At 43.4% G+C, this 23,168-nt stretch overlaps 2 protein-coding genes across 4 annotated transcripts; one reads left to right on the top strand and one right to left on the bottom strand.

Annotated features, from left to right (window-relative positions):
- The first annotated feature begins 11,120 nt into the window (after positions 1-11,120).
- On the top strand, positions 11,121-20,437 carry ipp (intracisternal A particle-promoted polypeptide). Its single transcript, XM_080778667.1, has 10 exons — positions 11,121-11,209; positions 12,582-13,028; positions 13,523-13,734; positions 14,610-14,829; positions 15,202-15,348; positions 15,986-16,153; positions 16,509-16,646; positions 16,781-16,903; positions 17,247-17,467; positions 18,456-20,437. Exons 2-10 carry the CDS (start codon positions 12,662-12,664, stop codon positions 18,678-18,680), a joined length of 1,821 nt encoding a protein of 606 aa, XP_080634793.1. The 5' UTR covers positions 11,121-11,209; positions 12,582-12,661; the 3' UTR covers positions 18,681-20,437.
- Positions 20,438-20,575: 138 nt separating this feature from the next.
- LOC308325907 (transmembrane protein 69-like) lies at positions 20,576-22,732 on the bottom strand. Of its 3 annotated transcripts, none has more exons than XM_080778669.1 (3): positions 22,559-22,732; positions 22,429-22,474; positions 20,576-22,275 (listed from the first exon to the last, which is right to left on the bottom strand). In XM_080778669.1, the coding sequence occupies exons 2-3, from the start codon at positions 22,465-22,467 to the stop codon at positions 21,523-21,525; spliced, it is 792 nt and encodes a 263-aa protein (XP_080634795.1). In that variant the 5' UTR covers positions 22,468-22,474; positions 22,559-22,732; the 3' UTR covers positions 20,576-21,522. The 3 variants fall into 3 exon arrangements, with proteins under 3 accessions (XP_080634795.1, XP_080634794.1, XP_080634796.1); XM_080778668.1 differs by having other exon boundaries at positions 22,607-22,730; XM_080778670.1 differs by having other exon boundaries at positions 20,576-22,158; positions 22,607-22,730.
- Between the last annotated feature and the right edge of the window lie 436 nt (positions 22,733-23,168).

Below are 23,168 nucleotides of genomic sequence, written 5' to 3'. Positions count from 1 at the left end.
TGTGGACAGATGGCAGAGAAAGGAATTGAGAAGGATAACAGCTGGACAGAACATCACAAACTTGGTTTGACACCATTGGTCCGATAATGAAAAGTTTCTATTGTATTCTATAATGCAAAAATAATATGTAACCATCCCATATACAACATGCAACAAGCAGCTCACATTTACTTCGGTTCTTGCCCACTAACGTCATTCAAAAAACATTGGTCTGTTCTATTGTTACACAACTTTTATGTTTTTACGATGTGGCTCAGCAGGAGTCTAGCTGAGGGTCTGCACGTGTGTCTGTCTGTCTTTGTGTCTGGAGATAATCTCGCAAACCACTGGACCGATCAGCGACAGATTTCCTCTGCATACTGCCAGTAGGCCACAGATATTTTATACTTAAAAATATATAGGCGGGATCTCAACTCGGAGCTATCGTGAAGGGTGAGGTTCCAAAACGGGGATATAGTCAAATAACATAACATAAAGTTGAAAAAGAATACAAGATTTCTAATAGACATAGAGAATTACACAGTTGAATGAACAGCAGGCCGATAACTTTCATATGGAGCCAGAGTGTGACACCTTTTTCTAATAAATGACTGACATGATCTATGCTGGCCACATGAAGTCCAAGATCCACAAAACACTACTTTCTGGCCTTGACAGCACATCCAAACAGAAAAATCCTAATCTGATACGTTAAACTCACTTTGCCACTCGATTTTCCAATCACTTTATGCATGTGCAATTGTGCATACCCTTGGGTCCACCGCCTGTTTTCAACCAGCACCTGCCCCTCTAGACCAGAAATCACACAGCCTGGGCCAGGCTAGCATTAGATTAGACCATGGCTATGAGAGTGTACAAATGGAACTAAAATTGACCGGTTTTCTACCGGGGATTGGAGAGGAGGAAGGGGCGGCGCTCAGGTCGGTGAAACAATGCCCTTTATAGGGTCCACCGCCTGTTTTCGACCAGCACCTGCCCCTCTAGACCAGAAATCACACAGCCTGGGCCAGGCTAGCATTAGATTAGACCATGGCTGTGAGAGTGTACAAATGGAACCAAATGGACCTGTAAGGGTCTTGGTTCCATTTGTACACTCTGAGTTACGGACCAGTAAGTGTTCTTTTTGTTCCAATCTATCATTTAGCTGGGGACCCCCTGGGGCCTCGACCCCCTCGAGAACCCCTGGGAATCCCGGGACCCCACTTTGAGAACCACTGTAACAATTGTTGTTGAAAATCTGTAATTCTTTACAAAGAAGTGTGTTATAAATTAGTCTTAACACAACCATCACATAAGGTCAGCGCTAGGGCAGGGATTAATGAAGTGCGGAAAGGGATGTTCTACAGAACAGTCTCAGGATTACCCCTCTAAACTGTGTCAGCAGAGAGTGTCCGCCCACAGCATGCATCATGCATGCATGCTTGGATGGACCAGATGTATTGGAGATAGGACAGACTGTACTGGCACTGAGTCACCCTCAGGCTGTGTGTGTGTGTGTGTGTGTGTGTGTGTGAGATAATGGGGGATGGAGACGGAGACCAACATGTAGCCTAGACAAAAAGGAGAGAGAGGGGGCTCTTGGATGTTCATGCTCCAAACTCTTGCACGAGAGGCTGTCAACAAAAGGGAGACAGCCCAATTGGCTGAAGAGAACAGTCTGGAAAGGTCACACATTAGACCTGCACCGCAATTCATTCACTTTTAACACTAAAACCACCTTAACCCTTGCTGAGCATTGAGTGTTAAAGTACGGTAATTAAAATGTGCTTTTTTCTTTTCCACAAATAGCAGATGTATGTTGATGATACAAGCTATTTTCACTATTTGTGGCACACTTGCATATCTTGCTGAATCCAAAAGCTCTTTAGCTCAAACCCATCTCAGCTTGGAAGGAACCTGCAACCGTTCTACAGCTCTCTGTGCCCTCAAGTAAAGTTGCAACGCACGCACGCACGCACGCCCCACACCCCCCCCCCCCCCCCCCCCCCACACACACACACACACACACACACACACACACACACACACACAATAAGTCACTCATTTATATTCATAGACATTTCCTTGCCGTTATTCTGTCTCTCCAATTCAAATAACTACGAGCTAGGGGCGGTGAGGGATAAATTACCTTTATAGTCACGCCTAAAATACCCCATCAACTGTCTCCCACCACACATCCATGTCTCCCAGGCTTTGGAAAATGAGGTTTTCGCTTTCAGTTTTGACGCAGCCAATCACATCCCACCTTCCCTCTGTCTCCATCTGCCTCCACTCTCTTCACACTAGCCGGCCAGCCAATAGGATGGCGTGGACTCGTCCTCCCTCATCCAATCATCAAGCAGTTGCTATGTTGGAGGCAGAATTATCTTCGAGGGATTCTCTCTCTCTCTCTCTCTCCCCACCCCTTTTACTAGCTCACATGTCATAGTAAAGCCGTGTGTGCGTGTGTGTGTGTGTGTGTGTGTGTGTGTGTGTGTGTGTGTGTGTGTGTGTGTCGTGTGTGGGGTAGGCGCACAAGAGAAACTGTTCCTCATGATTCTGTTGCCTGCCAAGCAACATAATTTTCTTGGAGGCCAACAGTTAAGACATGAACATTATACATTATGCTTTCAGCTACAGCTTCATGGTGTCCATATCTAAAGACACTTTTTGGATACCAGTACGGCGGTACCTCCCTTAGTATAGCACCAAAGCGAGTATATTTATTATTGGTTATATATTACCTATATATTTAGGCTACATTCCCATTGTCAAATAGTTTCGTTTTTGTTGGAATAGTCAGCAGATCATACCCATTTCTGGTTGATTACTGGAAGTGCATCATGTCTACAGTCTCAGATGTCGTTACTGGTACAAATTTTAACAAAGAGTATTTTGTGTCACTCGCCTGTACAACTGTTATTAGTTGTCTATGTACATCCAAGAAAGTCTGTGTACTTGAACTTGAGATACAGTGTACTTGATATGTGATAGTACTGCCTGCATTGTACTTTATAGATACGAGTGAAATCTTTTAGTTAGCGCCAGTCATTATCATGTCACGTTTCTATGTCTCATATCTTGTTGTCACGTCACTATGATCCAGCACTATATATGTTCCCTGTTTGTGTAATAAACGTTGTAAACCTTTATCGTGATACTGTCTCATGTCGCGTTATTGTTTCTCCCGGGCCCGCCGCCGCAGCCGCCGTACCAAAGGATGAAAGGAATACTTCAACTGGATTATCATCACACACCACCCAGCCTGCACACACTACCAGCCTGTCAGAACCAGACCGAGGGTCCGGTTCATGAAGAAGATTATTCTGGTAAATTGGAAATCTGAAAAGTCACCGTCACAGAGACACTGGACAATGAGACAATGAACTTTCATCATACTATACTCCAGTAAGATACTGTGTACAATGTAAGGAGAAAACCTGCTACTTATAAAAATATCTGGGTTAGGTTTTTTGAGGTTTTACCTTCAATATCTCCTCTGGGTTGATTTTACTATCTACTGTAAATTGTTGTTGTCAAAAGACAATACAGAGTAATGCAAGCTGTGTGGTTTGGTTACCTTTCTGGTGCAGGGGTGGGGGTCTTTATTTTATCTAGTTTTGTTTTAGTGTGGCTTGTCTTGTTTGAAAAAAAGAGAGATTCTGTAAAGTGATGTGATAATGTGAACATTGTCAAACAAATCTAAAATAATAAAAAAAGAATAGTGATCAGAAACAGTAATTATACCAGTAACATTTCATGGACCAGTTTCAAAGGTCATGAAAAACCCTGGAAAATAAACCATGGACGTTTAAGAAATATATTTTCTATACCTGGAATGGTTATAGGAAATACGGAGTTCTAAACATTTTAAACATATCAGATGATAATTTAAGCAATTTATTTACCCCCAAATTGTCAAGTAAAAGGCTGCTTTTAGCGAGAAACTGCCTTTTTACTTCAGTCATACTTAATAATTTCGTAGTCGTGGAACATTCAATCCAGAAAACTGCATTGGCGTGTTGGTGTGCAGTTGATTCTACATATTGTTTTCATATAGATGTCCTGGAATAAAGTTTATAGATGTCATTGTCTCCACCAGGCCGAAGGCATGGGGAGAGAGTATGGTTGCACTCCGTCTGACGGACAGACACATGGACACAGTGTCCATCCGTTAACAGCTAATCTCCAGCACCGTTAACCCAGTCGATGCCAAACTTCGCACACACACTCCTAGGATGCCAACGACGAACCTTTGCTCCAATCTTTCGGCCTGTTATAGCGCCACCATTAGGCAGATTTACAATTTTTTTACCTATAACTGCACCGATCTGCGTGAAACGTTGCATGCACACTCCCTGCACTTTCAATTTAAAAATTCTGAATGTATTCATTTGAAATCTAATTGATGGACCACTCCATACATACATCTTTTTTCTCTATAATTTTTTTTTATCCCCCGATTTTGTAACCCATTTTTCACCCCTGTGTCAATTATCTAATGTGATCCTGGGCTCTACACACCCTCCGCCAACCTGGGGAGAGCAACGGACTTGAACTGCTTCCTTCATGCATGAGTGTCCAAGTTGCTCCTTTACACCTGACAGGGGGGAGTTTCCCTGGTTGGACGTAGCGCGTGGAAGGAACACGTTATTCCAACCAGTTCCTTTCCCCTCCATCATGCGCCCCGGCTGGCCAGGGGGAGGCAGTTTAGAGACCAGGATTACTGCATGATTTTTGTGAGGTTACCTACCCTAGGGGACACGGGGAGAACATGCAAACTCCACACAGAAAGGCCCTTTCACCAACCCCGCCTCGGGTATGGGCACTGATGACGCAGAGGAGGAAACACGCCGCCAGCACCCACAGCGTCCCGAGCGGGAATCGAACCCAGGACCTTCTAGCTGTGAGGCGACAGCACATACATATGTGTCTTAAATCTAATAATTTCAACCTGAATGGCAAAACTGACTGGCCCTAGATTATTTGTTCCTTTGATAAAAATTGATACCCTCCAGGGATATATCTTTGTGTCCTTAATCTACCTCTCACTGCAAGTTTTCAGTCCTCTCAGGCCCTAATTCGACAGTCCCAGAAATCCGTATTACAAGAATAATCAATAGTTCTCACCTCTGGGTCAGTGGTGCAGAAGGAGTGTGTGTGTGTGTGTGTGTGTGTGTGTGTGTGTGTGTGTGTGTGTGTGTTTTGAAGACAGTGTCCCATTATTCATACCTTCACTTACTATTGAATATTTAAATATAAGGCAACTAGGTGAATAAGATGTGGAGAGAAGATGTTGTTTTGTCTCCACTTGCACAACCTCTCAGCGTTCGCAATTTATCATGATACTAATTCATGCAGATGTATGGGGGTGCCATTCATCTATTGACCGTTTTTTTTGTTTTTGTTTGTTGGTTTCTGTTTGCAGCGATTGAGTTAATGGGGTAATGAGATCAGCCTGGTGTGAGAGGTGACATTGAGTCGATAACCCCACACTCTTTGCTGACAAAACATCCAGGAAGTCATGCCAGGCCAGTCCAGGCCCAAAACCAAGCTATCTTTGTGGATGGTCATTTTGGGAGATTCGTGGACAGCGTGGCAGCTCTAGGACAGCGCTAATGAGTGTTTTAGAGAAGGAGACTAGCTTTAAACTTCTCTGGGCTACACCTGCAGCACAACACCCTCTCTAATTCATGTGCAATTCCAGTGGTTCTTGACCTGGGGTCTGGGGGCCACCAGGTTTCTTTCAGGGGGATCCGGGGGTCACCAGCTAAATGTATGATGTTGGCCTTTTGCCTGGGGCCTTGGGGTGTCAGAGATAAGAATCGTATCAAATGGGGGTCAATGCAGATCATATTGGGAGTCCTTGAAATTAAGGTTAATAATCTCTGTGCTAGCCAAATTCTTTCTGGTTGTACTTGACATATGGCCCTTCCACGAAACACAGAACTAATTTGACCTCAAGGTTTTAAGGCAATCTAAAAAGATTTAAAAAGCACCCAACAAAGAAATGTAGTATAGGATTTAGGGTCATCAGCATCCAGTGCAGATGTCATGAAGGCATCAGGAGAGGCTAATCACAAAACGTGTAATGCGTAGATTTGGAGGTCAGCTAAGAACAGAGTTAAGTAGTTCATGGGTTTTCCCAGGACTGAGGAGGATGGCCACTGCAGAATTAGTACCCTAGAGGCAAGACACTGGCAACTTGTCTTCAATATATTCTTCATCCATGTAAACAAATGTTTGAAAATAGCGTGGCATCACAGTATGCACAAATTACTTAACTTAAATTAATTTCAGCTAATTTAGCTTTACAGGACCTTCTGTTTTCATAGCAGAATGAATACCTCCTCTAATAAGGAATTTACATGGCATATCATTTAGAAACCACTGTGGGTGACCGATCATGTCCATTTACTGGTAAGGGAAATACTAGACCAGTGTTTGGTCAAAGTGGAAATAGTATATAGCATGTTTAAAAAAAAGGGGAAAAAAGGGAAATACCAACAAAAACTCCCTCCATGGTAAAGGTCTCTGTTGCTCCCGTCTCATGTACAATGTTTTTTTCCTGACATGGTAGGGCAATTCATTTGAAAGGGTTGGGGGAATTCTATATAGGCCTACGACTCAAACAACTTCTCTCAGTATTCACTCAAATCCCATGATGCTTTTCTTACTGAACATGGTGGGAACCCCATCAAGGTGATTACAGAGAATCATAACAAACTTGCCCCTCTTGAACATGTGTTCTTTGAGATGTAAACAAACAAACAAAGAAGCTCCACACCATTGTAGACGTGCACTGGTAGTAAGTTAACTAAAGTCTGTATGTCTGCAGTTCTACATTTACATTCATTTTACCACCTACCTACTTATTAAAACCTGTTTTACAAGAGGCACCTGTCTAGACAGACGGCAGCACAGGGAACAAATCCAAAGTAAAAACGGATATGCCTACTTTCAGTGACACCAAATGCAATGACAAACCTATGACAATTTTTTTTTAATCGCTTGTGTTCCAAAAAAACTAAAAGAAGTCCATACAGAAAGAGTCCAGGCATGCTGTCAGGGAGGTTGCTCTGTATCTTTTATATTTAGTTATATTTGATATAGTCTGTGATTTAGACAGGCTTTTATTTTCAGCCTCTTTGAATCAATTACTTTACTGGCATCAGTTTATGCTTGGCAATGTTAGTAAAATGGACTAATCTTTACGTTTTTTTTAAAAACACAGTTAAGTGAATTTTGGTTAAGGCCATGGGATGTTTGAATGGGAACATTTCTTTATGACCCAGGGGGTGTGGTTTTCGGTACTCTATATGCAGTTAATATGTTCTTCTTTTTGAGAGATAAAAGTAGTGGTACCATGGGTTGATGCCAAACCAATGAAAGATCTTGACTCAAATCAGTAAATTTAATCAATGTTCTGACTAATATTTTGGGCTCACACACAAGAAATGGCTGTTGTCCCACTTGAACGAGGCACTATTAATAAGGTTCCTGAATTACTAAGCAAGAAATGTTAACACATAACAAAAGTCTTAGCACCTATTTTGAAAAGTCTGTTGAAAGGCTATTCATGTGTCTCAACTGGGACAAATATTCTTCACCAAGTACATTACATGGCTGAGAGTCTATGCTGTTATTTAGATGCCAATGTTACTTAAAATGAACCATGTTTGTTCAAACTTTAAAATATTAAATACAAGTGATTGTAAAGGTAAATATGGATCAATTGCATTCCATCCAATGTGCATTTAAAAGTTTTCAAAAATTGTTTAATTTGTATCAGCACAGATCAAATAAAGTATAGTTATATTGAAGTGAACAATCACTCCAAACTCCATAAAAAAGAAGAAAAAAAGAGTGCCCATGTAATAAGTAGCTAGAATAATGCATTTGGAACATGTGAAGTCTATTACAAAGAGATAATTAGTTCAAGCTCAGAAAGACATTCTGTTCCAAACAACCAATAAATAAATGTATGAATTAATTTGTCAACCGAGTTCCAGGCAGTACATCATGATCAAAGGCTCGGTTCTTTGGTTTCCAGGTTTGGGAGGGCCCTACTTATAATCACAATTTGCTGGATTTTCCTATAGGGATGACATAAATTATGATTTAACAGTCTTAGGGAGATCCCCAAGATGGTTTGCTGAGCCTGAAACAGTTGTGATAAAATAATGTTTTATGATTGTCAATTTGTCAGAGCTCATTGAGTTGACTCTCAGCTCAGAGCCCCAGAGCTTAACTTTCTATTGGCTTACTTATTTGGATTCCATTTTAATTGTGACCAATAAGCTCATTGCTTGGCCCAGATAACGGGCCTGATGAAGGTCCTCTCAGGAGAAAGAGAATTCAGGATGAGGGCAACCAGGGAGAGATAAGCAACCTGGTCTATGAAAACAAGCTATAGGCAACATGAGCACTTTATAAACTGATATGCATCTGGGTTTTTTTAATAGAAAATCTACAAGCTCACAATGGGCTTGTAGATCTATACTTGAAAAAAGGTCAATATTTTGAATATTTTCAAAACATTTTAACACATTTTTTTTCCCAGCCTCAGATTTTGTTGGGGGCACAACATAGCGCAGCAAAGCATTTGATCTGAGGTTGAGAGAGTTTTGGACGAGTTCAAATTTAGAACAAATGTAAAGTGGGAGATTACCAGTAATGGCTTTATAAGTGAGAATATACCGAGGTACAGTAGCAACCTGCGAGATGTTAAGCCTAGGAGTACCAACCACCCACTAGGCGTATAGAGTACAGTGATGAGTCCTATTAGTCCCTTTATATAGGGGGAGTTGGTTATGAACCTCAATGCAGCATGAAACAAGGGCTCAAGTTTGCTCAGAGTTGAGGAACTAGCAAAACGGTAGACAGTATCCCCATACTCGAGCTGCTACAGAAAAAGTCCTGTAACCAGCTTTTTGCGAGAAGCATTATAGCAGGACTCAGCAGGAGGCATCAATGTGGTGTTTGAAATTTAACTTCAACCAAATCCCAAGATATTTATACAACTCAACCCATTCCAGAGTGGCGATGTTTGGGGGGACATTTATTTGGAGAAAATAGCATGGCCTTGGCTCCGCATTTGGCCCGCGGGCCGCCAGTTGAATACAACTTAGAATCTTATGTGCATCAAGAATGAGTTTAACCTGAGTCGATAGTTAGCCCTCCAGAATCTTAGCCAAGGCTGAGAGTTTAGAGATAGGCCTGCAGTTATTGACATCACAGAGGTCGCCAGCCTTGAGAATGTAGGGGTCCTTGACTTAAAAACAGGTTCCCTCCGCTAGTGGAAGCAGCATGTATGCTCGTTTTGGTGCTAAACCTAAATCAACTGTATCCAGCATGGCTTCGGCTACAATTAGCAAACCGCCTGCTAGCCAGCAGGCTATGGGCTCTCGAGACACCGTTGAACCAGCATCTCTCCAGGAGGAACCATATTGGCCTCCGGCATCCCTGGCCCGCTCATGGTGGTGGTACCATGGATGATGAGGAGCCCCTCGAAGAACTCCCTCCCTACTCTCTCTGACTTTCCGATGGAGAAGGTGAGCTCGACGAGCACTTCGAAATGTTGGTCGACGATGCACCACAGCACGCAAAGACCCCGATGTTGAGGTCCCCCGCTGATCACAGTCCTCACATCGTCTGCAGCCGCAGACGATGTGGCTCTCAGGGCTATCCAGGCCGCTGCTCCAATACAGCTAGCACAGCACGAGGACGAGCTCCTGGACATGTTCATGAAAGTGGCACTCAAGTGCAACCGTGAATGGCCGCAGGCCCCACCAGCCAGACCTCAGGGTCTCCAGTGGCAAGGACTCGAACAACAGGCGGCCCCCCAGGGCAACAAAACCATTCTACCCTACGTCCAGGGTTTCATGGAATTTTTTACTCTGACAATTGGTCCTACTTTCCAGGACTTGACCTGGACACAGATAACCAAGAGACCGTGGGCCTCACGGGTATCCCGGAGATAGACCGCTTCATGGCGGGCTACCTCATGAACCCAAGAAAGCCACGTTGTTTCACTGGTTCACCAGTATCGACCTGAACGATGCTTACTTCCAGTCCTACAGGTTGCTGAGGAGTGCAGGGATCACTCTTAAATCCCGCCCTAGCCCTTGACCCAAGTGGTCTAGTGAATTTAGGCCCGAATGGGTGGGCCTAGAGCATATAATAAGGCAGCCTAAGTCTGTCGGGTCCTTACATAAGAATGAGGCCATTGGGTCAGGGACCCTGTGGACCTCGACCTTTCACTTTAACTACACTGGGCCGGTGGCCTGGTGGCATGTTTATGGTCCAGTTACTCCTGTATGGGGCGTAGTTACCGTCTGTGACGTGTGCAGCCCCGGGATTGGGATTCTCCTATAGCAAGCAAATGGGAACGTCGCACTATTCTCACATAACTGGAGGTATTGGCAGAAGGAAAGTATCAGAATGAGCGTGTGTGCACAGAGGGCGCTTTATACCCGGAGGACGGGTGCGTCCTGCCACACAAGAACCTATATATAAATATTAGTAATGTGAGTTTATAAAGATGTATTTTCTGTCGATAGCCTCAGGAGATGCTATCCCATAGCAAGCAAATGCTCGCTTGCACTATTTACATAACCACGGTTATTGCATAACCTCCAGTTTTCTACAGTCACCCAGATTTGACCAGAAACGAACAATGAACAATATAACACATACCCTTCACAAAAAGTTGTCAACATTATTATTTTGCGTTATGCGTGGAGGACATGATGAAAACATGTGGCAACCAGTTCAAAATCATATTTTAAAGTTGGAAAATCGGTCAGATTTGATTGCAAGGGGTTAACTCAAAGGCGACACTGCCATCTGGCGTTGTATGACGTGCATTGCTATAAATAAATCATTAGTAAAACACCAAGAAACATCGAAATAAACACGTCAACGTGTGTATTTTATAGTTATATTTTCGTTTTACAAATGTATCATCTCAATTTATCCTTTTCATAAGAGACAACCAGGCCTTAACGACAAAGATCAACATGTCGACTAAAGGCAAATTTTAACTTGTATTGATTATTTAGATTATGCCTAGTATTGGGACACCTTAGTTGCCAGGCAGTTGTAGTCATTTCAGATAAGTCGATTGACAGTCCCGTCAACGACATAGAGGTCTACACTCAGTACAGTGCATACGGAAGTTGCAGGCAGCCTCGTAAACTTAACCAGTCCTCAACGCACGCTGTCGAAGGTTAGTCATTCATTTCAAAACGTTCTGACAGTCTGGCCAGGGATATTTTGAGCGTGTTTGATTGTCATCTAACCATGAATTGAATGCACTGGGAGGCTGGGAGCACAGAGGAGGCAGAGCATCCATCCTGGCTAGCAGTTAGCTCAGCTGGCGTACATGGCTAACAGGGGTTCGGCTGTGTGTACAATAGAGCTACTAGTACTGATCTCTGTCTCTCAGTGAAAACCAATGATGAGGCATTTAAAAAGCTGCACCTGCATGACTGCAAGCCAATGACAGTCTGTCAGCCATTCAATGTGCATCAATGTGGATCATATAATATTAGTGGCAGATGTCTATGTGTCCTGGATGGGCAGCTAACCCCACAGCAACACTATAGCCTAAATTAATAATGCATAGTCAAAGATGACCTCCTGTGTCGATGGGTCACCGCGGCGGATTAAAGGCGTTCAGTTTTTGTACTCACCAATTTTGCTGCGACTTTAGTTGGAGTCAACTATTGCAGTATGTAGCCGGCTGGAATTTGGTACACTTGGTTACAAGTAGTTGACATGTCCTCTAGTTTAATATCCATTTGAAAGTTCTGGCAGAAAACGTGTATTTGGTCGAATCTCTCCACTTGTGACTTTACCACAAGTTTCCCAGTTCCCACGGACCGCATTTACACCAGTGAGCACTACACATCATCATGGGGCACACAAATCGACAGGTGTCATTAATTACCCAGGCCCGCACCAACGGAACGGACCCCATAGCTGTCTAACTTTTATTTATCAAGATGCTTACTTATTAATTTACTTTCTACTCCACTGCATCTGAGAGGCGTATAGTATAATATACAATTGTACTTTACACTCCACAATTTGACAGCTTAGTTACTTTGCCAATTTAGATCATGATTATAAAACAAATTTACCACTTACTTTACTTAACTGTTTAACATATAAATCGGCGAAAACCAAGAATTTTCTTCACCAATGTGTTTGTAAAGGTGTCTATAGTACTAACATCCCACCTTGGTTTCTATTCAACCACCCTAGGGAAAATTATAGCCCCTTTCGGAACCCTCCGTAAAGCTTTTCTGAAGTTTGGACTGCTTTATATAGGGTGCCTGTGCAGTCATTTACTGCACGCTCTATGGTAGGCAGATGTACATACTACATACCCTCCGTTCAGGCCTGTGGTGGTGGTGAGATGTTTCAAAAGATGCATAAAGCGGCTATTTGTAACTATGGGTCAAACTAGGGGTTTTTCATGATTGTGAACCCATTCCAAGCATTCGTTTTGCACGAAAAACACTTATTAATATCCTCTGACTACTAGTGTTCATTACTGCTGTGCTACTCACTCTGTCTCTGTTTCTTTGCCCTAGGGTCAAGTCATGTGTTCCCTGGAACTATCTTGTGCTATGAAGCAACCCTCGGTGTAACTGGACCACTGGCCCAATCCCCCATGTCCTCTCTTGGTGGCCCGTGGAGTTCCGCTGCCTCCACCTCCATCCCAACAGCCAGTGGTTTTGGTGATGCAGCTGCCATGTCCACAAGCCAGTGCCCCGAACAGGCCACCTTGGCCTCGGACCGCTATGCTAGAATCATCCTGGCGCAGATGAACAAGATGCGGCTTCGGACGGACTTCTGCGACGTTGCACTCAGGATCGGGGAGCGAGTCTTCAGGGTTCACAGGCTGGTGCTCGCAGCCAGCAGCCCCTATTTCTCTGCTTTGTTCTCTGGGGGAATGAGTGAGGTTGACAAGGAAGAGGTGCAGATCCTGGGCGTAGAGGCGGAGGTCTTTGAGGTGCTGTTGGACTTCATATATACAGGTCCACACTTTATGTCATTGTAAATGTCTTTGCCTGCAAAGTACCATGTTCATCCATTAATCATAGTTTTAATGTGATACATAAAATCTCAGTGTTCCAGTGTAATGCACTTGTATTAGGTGATTACCTTTATGCTATGATGATGAAACACTGACTCATGACGCCTCCATCCATAGGTCATGCTTTTCCTTTAACTTGCCACCCCAATATATGGGGTGGCAAGTTAAAGGATATGCCCAGTATATGCCAATTCCAAACAAATTTGATGGTGTTTTGTGGATTTTTTTATTACACCATTTTTATTACCCTATAAGACTATGTTTTTTCCCCCAATGGAAATATCCTAAAAACGTCGTCGTATTATAATCGAGGACTAGACTATTTGACATTCAATGTGATTTTCCCACAAATTAGTCTCAAAATGTTGTCTTATAATCAGAGTCGTCTTATATTCGGGACAATACGTTATTACTGAATCAGCTTTTTCCATTCAGGTATGATCAGTGTGACAGTGGAGAACGTACAGGAGATGATGGTAGCAGCAGACATGCTGCAGCTGAGTGAAGTGGTGTCCATCTGCGGAGAGTTCCTCAAAGGTCACATGGACCCCTCTAACTGTGTGGGCATCTACCAGTTCTTGGAGCAAATTGGCTGCATGGACATGCTGGAGTTCTCTGAGAACTACATCTGCGTTAACTTCCTGGAGGTACGGAAGTATGTTGGTTCTCCAACGTATTGCTAGTTCAGATCTCTTTGCTGTGTTTTTGCGCTGTGCTGTCGCTTTGGTATGTACAGTAATCTAGATTAAAGCTTGATGCCGGTCAATAGAGAGTCCTATGTTCAGCAAGAGTGTCCTTGTGTGCTCCACCACTAGTTGATATTAGCTCTGTGTTGCATGTCGGCAGTGACTCCTAGGAGGTAGGGCAACTGCAGCAGCCGTCTGGAAAGGTTCTCGGTTGGATACTCGGCTCTTCCTGGCTTTGTGTTGAGCTGTCCTTGAGCAAAACACTGAACCCCTAATAACTGCTTCCGGTTGGTGACTTGCATTGTTGCCACTTGCCTTGTGTGAATGTGGATGTCATTGGGTGAATGTAGCGCTTTTTGTAAAGTGCTTTGAATAAAGGCACACGTCTCAATATTTGCCATTGAAAGGAGTAATTAGGTAAAATGCCCGCCATATATAAATCTTGTCCCCACACGTCTCATATTTGCTATTGACAATGAAAGGAGAAATGAGGTCAAATGTCTGTAAATATGACGTAAATCTAACCAACCTATCACATCAATTCAGTTGTTCATGAGATACATAAATTCAGTTGTTCATGAGATGATGTATAATGAAAGAGCGCCCCTCACTTCACACGGGTGTGATTTATTTTAATGAGGATTCACTGAGTTTGAAAGTGATGAAAGGTGCAATAGATCATATTCGGATGGCAGATATTTTAGCACTTTGCATTAAAAAAGCAGGGTGGCAACGGGGGGGCATTTCATTAACTTAATGGCAAGATGGCTGCCATGTGAATATTGTTTATGTCTGCCCCTGTTCTTACTGAAAGCCTGTCGGCTGGCCTCTCCTAGGTGTGCGTTACTGATGAGTTCCGGGGCCTCTCAAAGGACCAGCTGGTTAAGTTGCTCGGCAGCGAGGAGCTCAGGATTGAAGACGAGTACCAGGTCTTCACAGCTGCCATGGACTGGGTTCTCCATGATGTGACCAAGAGGAAGAAACATGTGGTGGAGGTATTGGAGCCAGTCCGTTTCCTCCTGCTGTCCCCACAGAGGCTCTTCAAGTACATAGAAGGTGAGAAGAATATGAGCAGCGTGAGTTGTGAATTGGGCTATATAAATAAAGTGGATTGGATGTTTATAAATGGTAAATGGTGATTTTCTAGTTTATTGTTTATATTTTTGCTGTCAGGCAGAAACCTTGTATCTCCATATTTCAACGTTTTATGTCCGTCCCCCCCCCCCCTCCCCGCAAATGAATGCCCTACTTTGTCATTATTATATTGAGTTTTTGTTTTTAAATAAATTGAAAGTGTTAACAAGAGCTTGTGATTAAATAATAACTACATTGGATCCATTGAACACAGTTTTACCCAACATGACGTGTTGTAAGCAATAAGAATATTGAATGTAGCTTCACTGTACTCTCTTTTGCTCAAATACAAAGGCGTTATGGACTTCAGCCTCCGGGTGGCTCTGCAGACTCTGCTCAAAGAATACACTGAATCTCCCAAGGAAAATAAGATGTTTGGGATGTTTCAGCCGACCAAGATGAGACCCAGGAGGAAAGCCAGAAAGTTCCTTTACGCCATTGGTACTGTGGCCTAAGCATCTCGCCTTAACTTCTATAAGTGAGCTGTTCAGGTTAACTGAATACAATACAATTTTAACCACTTAAGCTGTATTTTATGCTTCGGCGTACGGCAAAACGAGCTCACAACGAGCTCACAACGCATCACATCGTGACGCGCTGTGAGCTAGTAGATCGACTAATGATATTTTCACCTACTGTAAATGACACATTCAAAATAAAAGTTATTGAAAATAAATCACACCTGTGTGAAGTGAGGGGCGCTCTTATAATCATATCATTCTGGCCAATCACAATTTGTGTCCTCACTTTTCCGTCTTCACTTTTCTGCCCTCACTTTTAGCTCCAATGTGTACTTTGCTCAGCCAGTCAAATCAGCCAGTCACCGCTATGGGGTAATGATCAGCCAATCACAAGCCCATGTTTGTGTTCACACAAACACGGAAAACTGGGCATAGGAGGGGCTTGCGCCCCTCAAAACCATTTGTAAGACATACTCTATGAGATGGCTAACTATATATTGTAAAACACATGATCTATTGCTTATTTGTTACGTGTAAAAGTACATTTAACCCTGCATCCAACTACATAACGCACTACACAAACTCAGAAACGGTTGTGTGGTTTTCCCGTATGGCAGGAGGCTACACGCGACTGCAAGGCGGCCGGTGGAGCGACAGCCGGGCTTTGAGCTGTGTGGAACGCTTCGACTCCTTCACCCAGTACTGGACCACCGTGTCCTCCCTGCACCAGGCCCGCAGCGGGCTGGGGGTTGCCGTACTGGAGGGGATGATCTACGTGGTGGGAGGTGAGGTTCTACCCAAAAGATTTTTTTTGGGGCTTTGCTGCCGTTATTGGATAGGACAGTTGAGAATGACAGGAAACAGGGAGAGAGATGGGGAGTGACACTGTGACATGCAGCCAAGGTCGTCTGGCTCGGGAATCGAACCCGCAAGTTGCTGTCAGGCTGCATTGGAGCCCATTATATGGTTTGCACCTTGACCACATTGCCGCCCCCAGTTTAACCACATTAATGCTTGAGTAGTGAGTACTCCAGTTCAAATCCAACCGGAGGCACTTTACTGCATGCAATTTGCCATCTCTGTCTCTGTTGTTCACTGCCCTATCTGAATAAAGCATAAAATGGCCTTTTTTTTCACCAGGGGAGAAAGACTCAATGATTTTTGACTGCACTGAGAGATATGACCCGGTGACGAAGCAGTGGGCGGCTGTGGCCTCTTTGAATTTTCCCCGTTGTGGGGTGGGCGTGTGTCCCTGCCACGGAGCTCTTTATGCACTGGGTAAACAGTGATGCCATGTTTGTCTACCGTGCATGATGTAGTGATGTTCCTTCTCTTTGAAGAACTAAGACCATTTGGCTCTGTAGGTCCTACAGGCAGCTGTAATGAAATGTCAACTCATTCTCCCTCTGTAGGTGGTTGGATCGGGTCAGAAATTGGGAAGACGATGGAACGTTATGACCCAGAGGAGAATAAGTGGGAGGTGATAGGTAACATGGCAGTTCCCCGCTATTACTTTGGCTGCTGTGAGCTACAAGGTATATAATTTCCGGTGAATATCAATTTGTAATATTTGTACAACTTACTAACGTTAATAGGGCAACATTTCATGGTGGCAAATGGTGAGTTAGATAATGTCAACTTCTCAGAACAGATCTATAAGCGTCTATGTATATACTTAGTCTACAAAAACAAAGAAATATATAGCCATCTTATCTATAGTGCATGTAAAGTGTAAGCATCTAAAATCCTATTTTTATTAAACAAAATTCACAATTTGTCACAACCGTTTACAATTGTGAGCTCTTAGAAGTATAGAATGTGGCTTAAGTTGTTAACTGCAGTTGTTTGTGGTTAAAAATAACACTTGTCGCCTCCCAGGGTTCATTTACGTGATCGGTGGAATCAGCGATGAGGGAATGGAGCTCCGCTCGGCAGAGGAGTACGACCCCATCTCCCGCCGATGGAGAGCTCTGCCCGTCATGGTGACACGCAGAGCCTACGTGGGCGTGGCCTGCCTCAACAACTGCATCTACGCCGTGGGTGGCTGGAACGAGGCGCTGGGGTCACTGGAGACAGTGGAGAAGTACTGCCCTGAGGAGGTAAGAGGTAGCCTGCCTAATAATCTGCCGGCAGGCAATCTTTTTGAGTGGTGCAACCACTCCTACAACCAGCAATGTCCGTGTGTACCATAGACTGTAAAAAATATGGACAAAGCGTTCCGCGGGTCTAACATGAACGTAAAATGAAGCCTGTTAGTCCTTGAATTGTACATCGCCATCTTTCTAGATCCATTTGGGCCCAGCTGGCCATTGGCTGGCCCAGACAACGAGGCGGGACTTCCCCCCTTCTTCTCTGTTGGTTTTTATTTTGACTCGAGTGGGTGGGGAATCCCGATCATAGACTGTAACGGTAGCCACGCCCCTCAGAACATACGCAACTTTATGGTAATAAATGGGACCATAATTTTCCAAAAAGAATATTATGACATTAGAAATGAGACTTTAAACTAGTGACTGGAAGCAGAAAGTATTCATGACCATGTTTATTAAGTTAATACAGTCTAGGTGAATTTGGGCCAAAATATATGGACTTCTATGGGGCTATGGTTTTTTTTGGGCCCAATGACAGCGCCACAACAGGCCATTATATGAACTTTCAGGAAATCCCGATTTCCTTAGTAGCTTCACAAAATATCTGTCTGACTGCCCCCCTGGTGTGTACCTACAGTATGTGTATCTGAGCACCAGTATATGACTATTAGTACCAGTAGGGGCGCTGTGCCAGAAACAGAGAGAGATATATTGCTGCTCTGTTGCCTGCTGAGAGAGTGGGAGGGGGAGTTGCAACACTCAGTTCACACGGGTGAGATTTTTTGCAACGGCATTCGTGTCTGGCTTTAGCCAGGCTAGGTAAGAGGGCCACATCATGATGCTGCCCACTGGTGGGCCCCCAAGTAATTCCACCATGGCTTTGAACCCAGAGAACGTCCTATCAAGTCACATACCTTGTCAATTTTGAGTTCCAATTCAGATTCAGCTCACCAGATGGTTTATAGAGTTGCTGTTTTTCTCATCTTGTGTTGTGTAGGAGAAGTGGGTGGAGGTGGCATCGATGGCTACGCCGCGAGCAGGGGTATCTGTGTCGGCGGTCAACGGGCTGCTGTATGCCATCGGGGGCAGAGCCTCCAGCAGGGACTTCTCGGCACCAGTGACGGTGGACTCTGTGGAGATCTACGACCCTCACCTGGACACATGGACCGAAATTGGCAACATGATCACTAGCCGCTGTGACGGTGGCTTGGCTGTTCTCTGACAATAGAGCTTGATCATAATGGACAAAATAAAATATCAACATTTTTGACCAAATACCTCTATGGTATTGAAATGGTATCATCATCAACCAGCGACGACTCCAGAACATTGTGCTTGGGGGGACTATGGGGGTGCTGGCTATTTAGAGCGGGGGCTAATAAAGTTTGGTTTGTCAGTCAATTGGGTTTGTGGGGAAGGGGTGCTTAGCGGGGGGCGGGTGACGAGTGTCCACCAGTGTGCCCACCCCCCAGCCCCCCATGGAGCTGTCTGTCTGCAATGCGTTGTGAGATTGTAAATCTGCTATTTTCATTTTTAAGTGATCTTTGAAAGTATAAAATAAGGCTTTAAGTGATTAAAGCCAGACAACACTTGAAAAGCAATCTCATATGATATTGATATATTACCCAAACACATTAGAGAGCCTGCAAACTAGTGATAATCTACCAAGACATGTTGATGCCAGAATCTCTCCCTATTTGACTTAAGCAGGTCAAATCAGCAAGATGATACTGTGCCCTATAATACGTAAACTGATGATGACATTGTGGTTCCTTGAGCCCCATGAATGAATCATCCCTTTCTCTTTTGTCACTTTTCGCTGCTTTATGAGGGACCATGTTTACCAGCAGTGGTTCGGTCTAAAAAATAGCAGATATACAAGCTCACAGCACATAACTCAGTGTCACACTGAGCTTGTTTTCAGATTGGGGGGGGGGGGGGGGTCCATCACGTCCATGGCCAAATATCAGTTTGGGGGTCCTTGGTATGAACATGTTTGAGAGCTACTGATTTAAGAAGGAATTTGGTCTAAATGCAGTGGTTCTCAAAAATGTTCATGTCAATGACTTGACTAAATTGATGCCACGAACCCCTGTTTGACTCCCATAAGAGATTTGTTAAAAAATAATCTACAATCTCACAATGCACACTTGCACCAAGAGGCCACTTTGTAGTACCAGTTTGCACACTGAACCTGCACAATTAGTGGATCTACAAGCTCACAACGCATCACAAGCTTGTAGATCAGCTATTTTCAAATAGGAAAATACCTGTTCCTCATCTTGCTGCGGAAGCCCTGGAAACCCCTCAAGAAGCACTGGCTTAAAGGTATAACAAGTAGATAGACTATATAAAACTAAGCCCTATCAATCATTACACAAGAAATGTGTGGCAGTGTCTGTATCTGCAGAGATCATTCCCTCTGCCTGTATTTTCTTATTTTAGTTTTTAGATGTTTCTGGGTGTCAACCTTTGGATAGTAGGGGTGTGTGCTCTGGATAAGGTGCAGCACCTCACAAAACGGTCTGTTTTTGTGGTATATACCGGCAGACTGAGCAACCGTTTTTAAACTCCTGACTTGTATTTATTGTAAAATAAAATAATATTTTAAAAACCTTTTAGTGGCTACCCAACACTTCAAACAAGGGAAGCTTGTTTTATCAACTCATTAGAGGCACTAGACCCAACACAAGAACTTTCCACTTTCGAGCTTAATGGAGAAAAGACAGCGGACATATTTAGAATTAGTTTTCCTTGTTTTTTTTTATTAATGTTGGCCTTTTAAAACATCTCTTGTATCCTTGTTGGATCATGCAGCTAATCAAATTAACAGCAGTACCTCTTATCAAGTATTATTAATCACTGTCAGATAGTGACATGGGAGCACCCTAATAATTTAAAGCACAGTATTGTCTCTGCTGATTAAAACAAGCCAGCAACCACTTTCTCAAGTGAATTACACGGTCTAGAGTTCAGTACCCCAAATAAACTATTTAAATGTCACATTCAATCTCAAAAGAAAACATCTGTTATTGAAGGGTAAGTTGAACACATAAGATATACAGACCTTTACCTTGGGATAATATACTATTTAATCATAGTATTTCAATCACTACAGTCAAGAGTTCACCATGGAGAGACTGATAAAAGATGTTTAGGAGCAATTAACATAAATAAAGCTTGTGGCCTTGATACTTCATGACACCAAAGTCTAGCATAGAGCTTTTGTCTAGACAGCAAATTATACATTATCAACCATTTGTAACATGACTCACTTTTGTGATAAGTTTAGTCCAATGTGTACTTTTGTTCTAAGAACGGTAGCGGAGTCAAATTTTGATTAGCTTTTTACCCCATTTTAGTCATGCCGATTAATTCCTCCCAAGCCTAAAACCTACTTTTCCTGCCCAATACTCCCTACTGACAGGTGACGCCCCCAGCCCATAGCATTACATGCAGTGACAATTATCACCAAGCCCTTTTTATGTCAACTTAAATCAAGTGGCAGTTTTTAATATATTTAGATATATTTTTTAGAGACATGTCAGATGATGCACAGCCTTTGTGATCTAGTGGTAGATCGCAATCTACCTTTTGGGCACCCCTGGTATAGACACTTGACAATGCCAAATGTACCATGGTGGATTTGAACCCATGACCTCCATGGTGGGGGGGCAGGTACTTTACCACTGCACCATCCAAATGCAGCAGTCTTTTCAACTGCTCTGATATACCTTTTCCATCCATCTGTAAGTAAGCAAATACAGTATTGAATGGTCTCGATGATCTACTTTACAGTTCAGGAGTAAAAAATATTCCTGTTAAGTGTGCTATTGGGAGACAAATCTAAACTCTCAATAAAACCTCAGCCTAGCCTAGGATAGTTTAGCATTTTAACAATCTTAAGCCATATTCAAAGTGTTCTAAAATAGCCAATCTACAAGCTCACAACACATCGCATCACAACACATTGTGAGCTTGTACATCTACTATTAATTGTTTTGGGGGGGAAATCTTTGCGTATACAGGCATGTCATAAAATAGGGATGCTAGGGGTAAAGTGACTAATTCTGAAGCTCCTTAATCTGTTTCTCAGTGCAGAGCTTCTTCAGTGTCAGTGTAGCCAGCAGCGAGAAAGTGGCAACCAGTGTGAGGACAGTCCGCATGGCTTTGAACCAGCCTGGGTAGCCCGGTAAGAGGGTCAAGTCATAATGCAGAGACAGTCCCAGTCCCATGAGAACCACCAGGGCTCCCTCTGTGACATCGTCCCTGCAGAGCAACGCCAGCCAGGCCAGAAGAGATGGCACAACACTGTTTCCCAGATTCTTCCAGTCAGGCTGGGCAGGGCTACCCTCAGGAATGGCAAACCCCCAGCGAGCCCCTCCTAGGAAGGAGACGATGGAGGCTCCATAGGCCACCTGTGCGAAAGCCACTTCTGGGTAGAAGGCCTGTGTGGCAGCCATCAGTAACGGGGCTGCGAGGAAGGGGAGGAGGCCACCGAACCCCAGGTATAAAGCTGGTTTGGGAGCTTGAGCAAGGACCCTCATGTTGAAACTCTCCTTGGCAGCAATGGCAGGTACCCTGTCTCCTCCCTGGGGGGCACTCGGTTGGTTTGTATGGCAGAGACGCGACGTGAGGCAGCTCATCAGAGGCTTCACACTCAACCTGTTGGTGCATGCTAGTTTGGAGACTGTGGAGAGCTGTGATATAGAGGCAATTTTAATGGCCATGGTGGAAGTGACATAATGTTCCTGAGACTTCATTAATAAGCAGTTTGGAGGTCTGACTAGAGGCTGAATGCATCTCCATGGTTGACCCTGGAAACATAAATCAAAACGAAATGGCAGAATAGACCAAGGAGAAGTTACACACTGAGAACTGGAAACTTAATTAGCCTATATCAACAATGCGTTGAAATAAGTTTAAAATTATGCTTGATAAAGGGAATTAATTAGGCTCTATCTTCTTACCCGGGGAGTAAAGTGCCGTCTCAATGCAAATGAAATCATTTTCGATCTGGAAAAGAAAACAAACGATTCGGTTAATAACGGGTGAAGCTGAAGCCAGTATATGTTGTAGCTAACATTAAAGATTGCTGACCACCACATTAGTCTTCTAAGGAATCAAGGTTTCCAGCTTATTGTTAACCTTGGGTTTTTATTCTTGAACGTTGAATTAACACGCAAAGAAGTCAACGGGCTCAGCTACACGTGTTAAGTAGTAGTTGTTGTGGTCGTGGTAGAAGGTCGTTTCGTTTGCCGTCCGTGTCTACCATTCATTCCGTTCTGTGATCGATTGATTTTTTTAGTTCCCCTTTCACCAAATCCGTTCTGATATCGATTGGTTTTCCTGACAGAATTGGGGGAGGTAGCGAGTTGCATTCAGGATCAAAACACAAAATATTTAAATATGATTATGTATGAAGGTAGTAAATACAAATACATTCGCCAAGTTTCTAATTTCATTATAAGGTCAACGCAATATACAAAATGTGGCAAGAATTAAAACAAATACAAATAAATAAATAAATCACAATATAATAAATAGACTATTTACAAGCTTTGCCACTCGTTGTGAGCTTGTAGATCTGGCGTTAAATACATATATAGATCAATTTCAAACTTTCTGAAATAAAAAGGTTTGGCCTTTGACGGTTTATTTGATAGTAGTAGTAGAGGTACACTACTGGCTGCGTAATTAGACCGTCTTG

This window comes from Protomyctophum bolini (assembly GCF_963924005.1).
Source record: "Protomyctophum bolini genome assembly, chromosome: 12".
Classification (NCBI taxonomy): domain Eukaryota; kingdom Metazoa; phylum Chordata; class Actinopteri; order Myctophiformes; family Myctophidae; genus Protomyctophum; species Protomyctophum bolini.
Note: the sequence above shows the minus strand (reverse complement) of the source record. Positions and strands in the feature narration are given on the sequence as shown.

What these genes read in the sequence shown, in the direction of transcription:
- LOC308325907 (XM_080778669.1), bottom strand. Translation starts at nt 22,467, where the DNA reads ATGATTTCATTTGCATTGAGACGGCACTTTACTCCCCGG. An exon ending in GACGGCACTTTACTCCCCGG is followed by an intron (nt 22,276 to 22,428) that starts GTAAGAAGATAG and finishes TTATGTTTCCAG; the next exon opens with GGTCAACCATGGAGATGCAT.
- ipp (XM_080778667.1), top strand. Translation starts at nt 12,662, where the DNA reads ATGTCCTCTCTTGGTGGCCCGTGGAGTTCCGCTGCCTCCACCTCCATC. An exon ending in GTTGGACTTCATATATACAG is followed by an intron (nt 13,029 to 13,522) that starts GTCCACACTTTA and finishes TTTTCCATTCAG; the next exon opens with GTATGATCAGTGTGACAGTG. An exon ending in CGGAGCTCTTTATGCACTGG is followed by an intron (nt 16,647 to 16,780) that starts GTAAACAGTGAT and finishes CTCCCTCTGTAG; the next exon opens with GTGGTTGGATCGGGTCAGAA.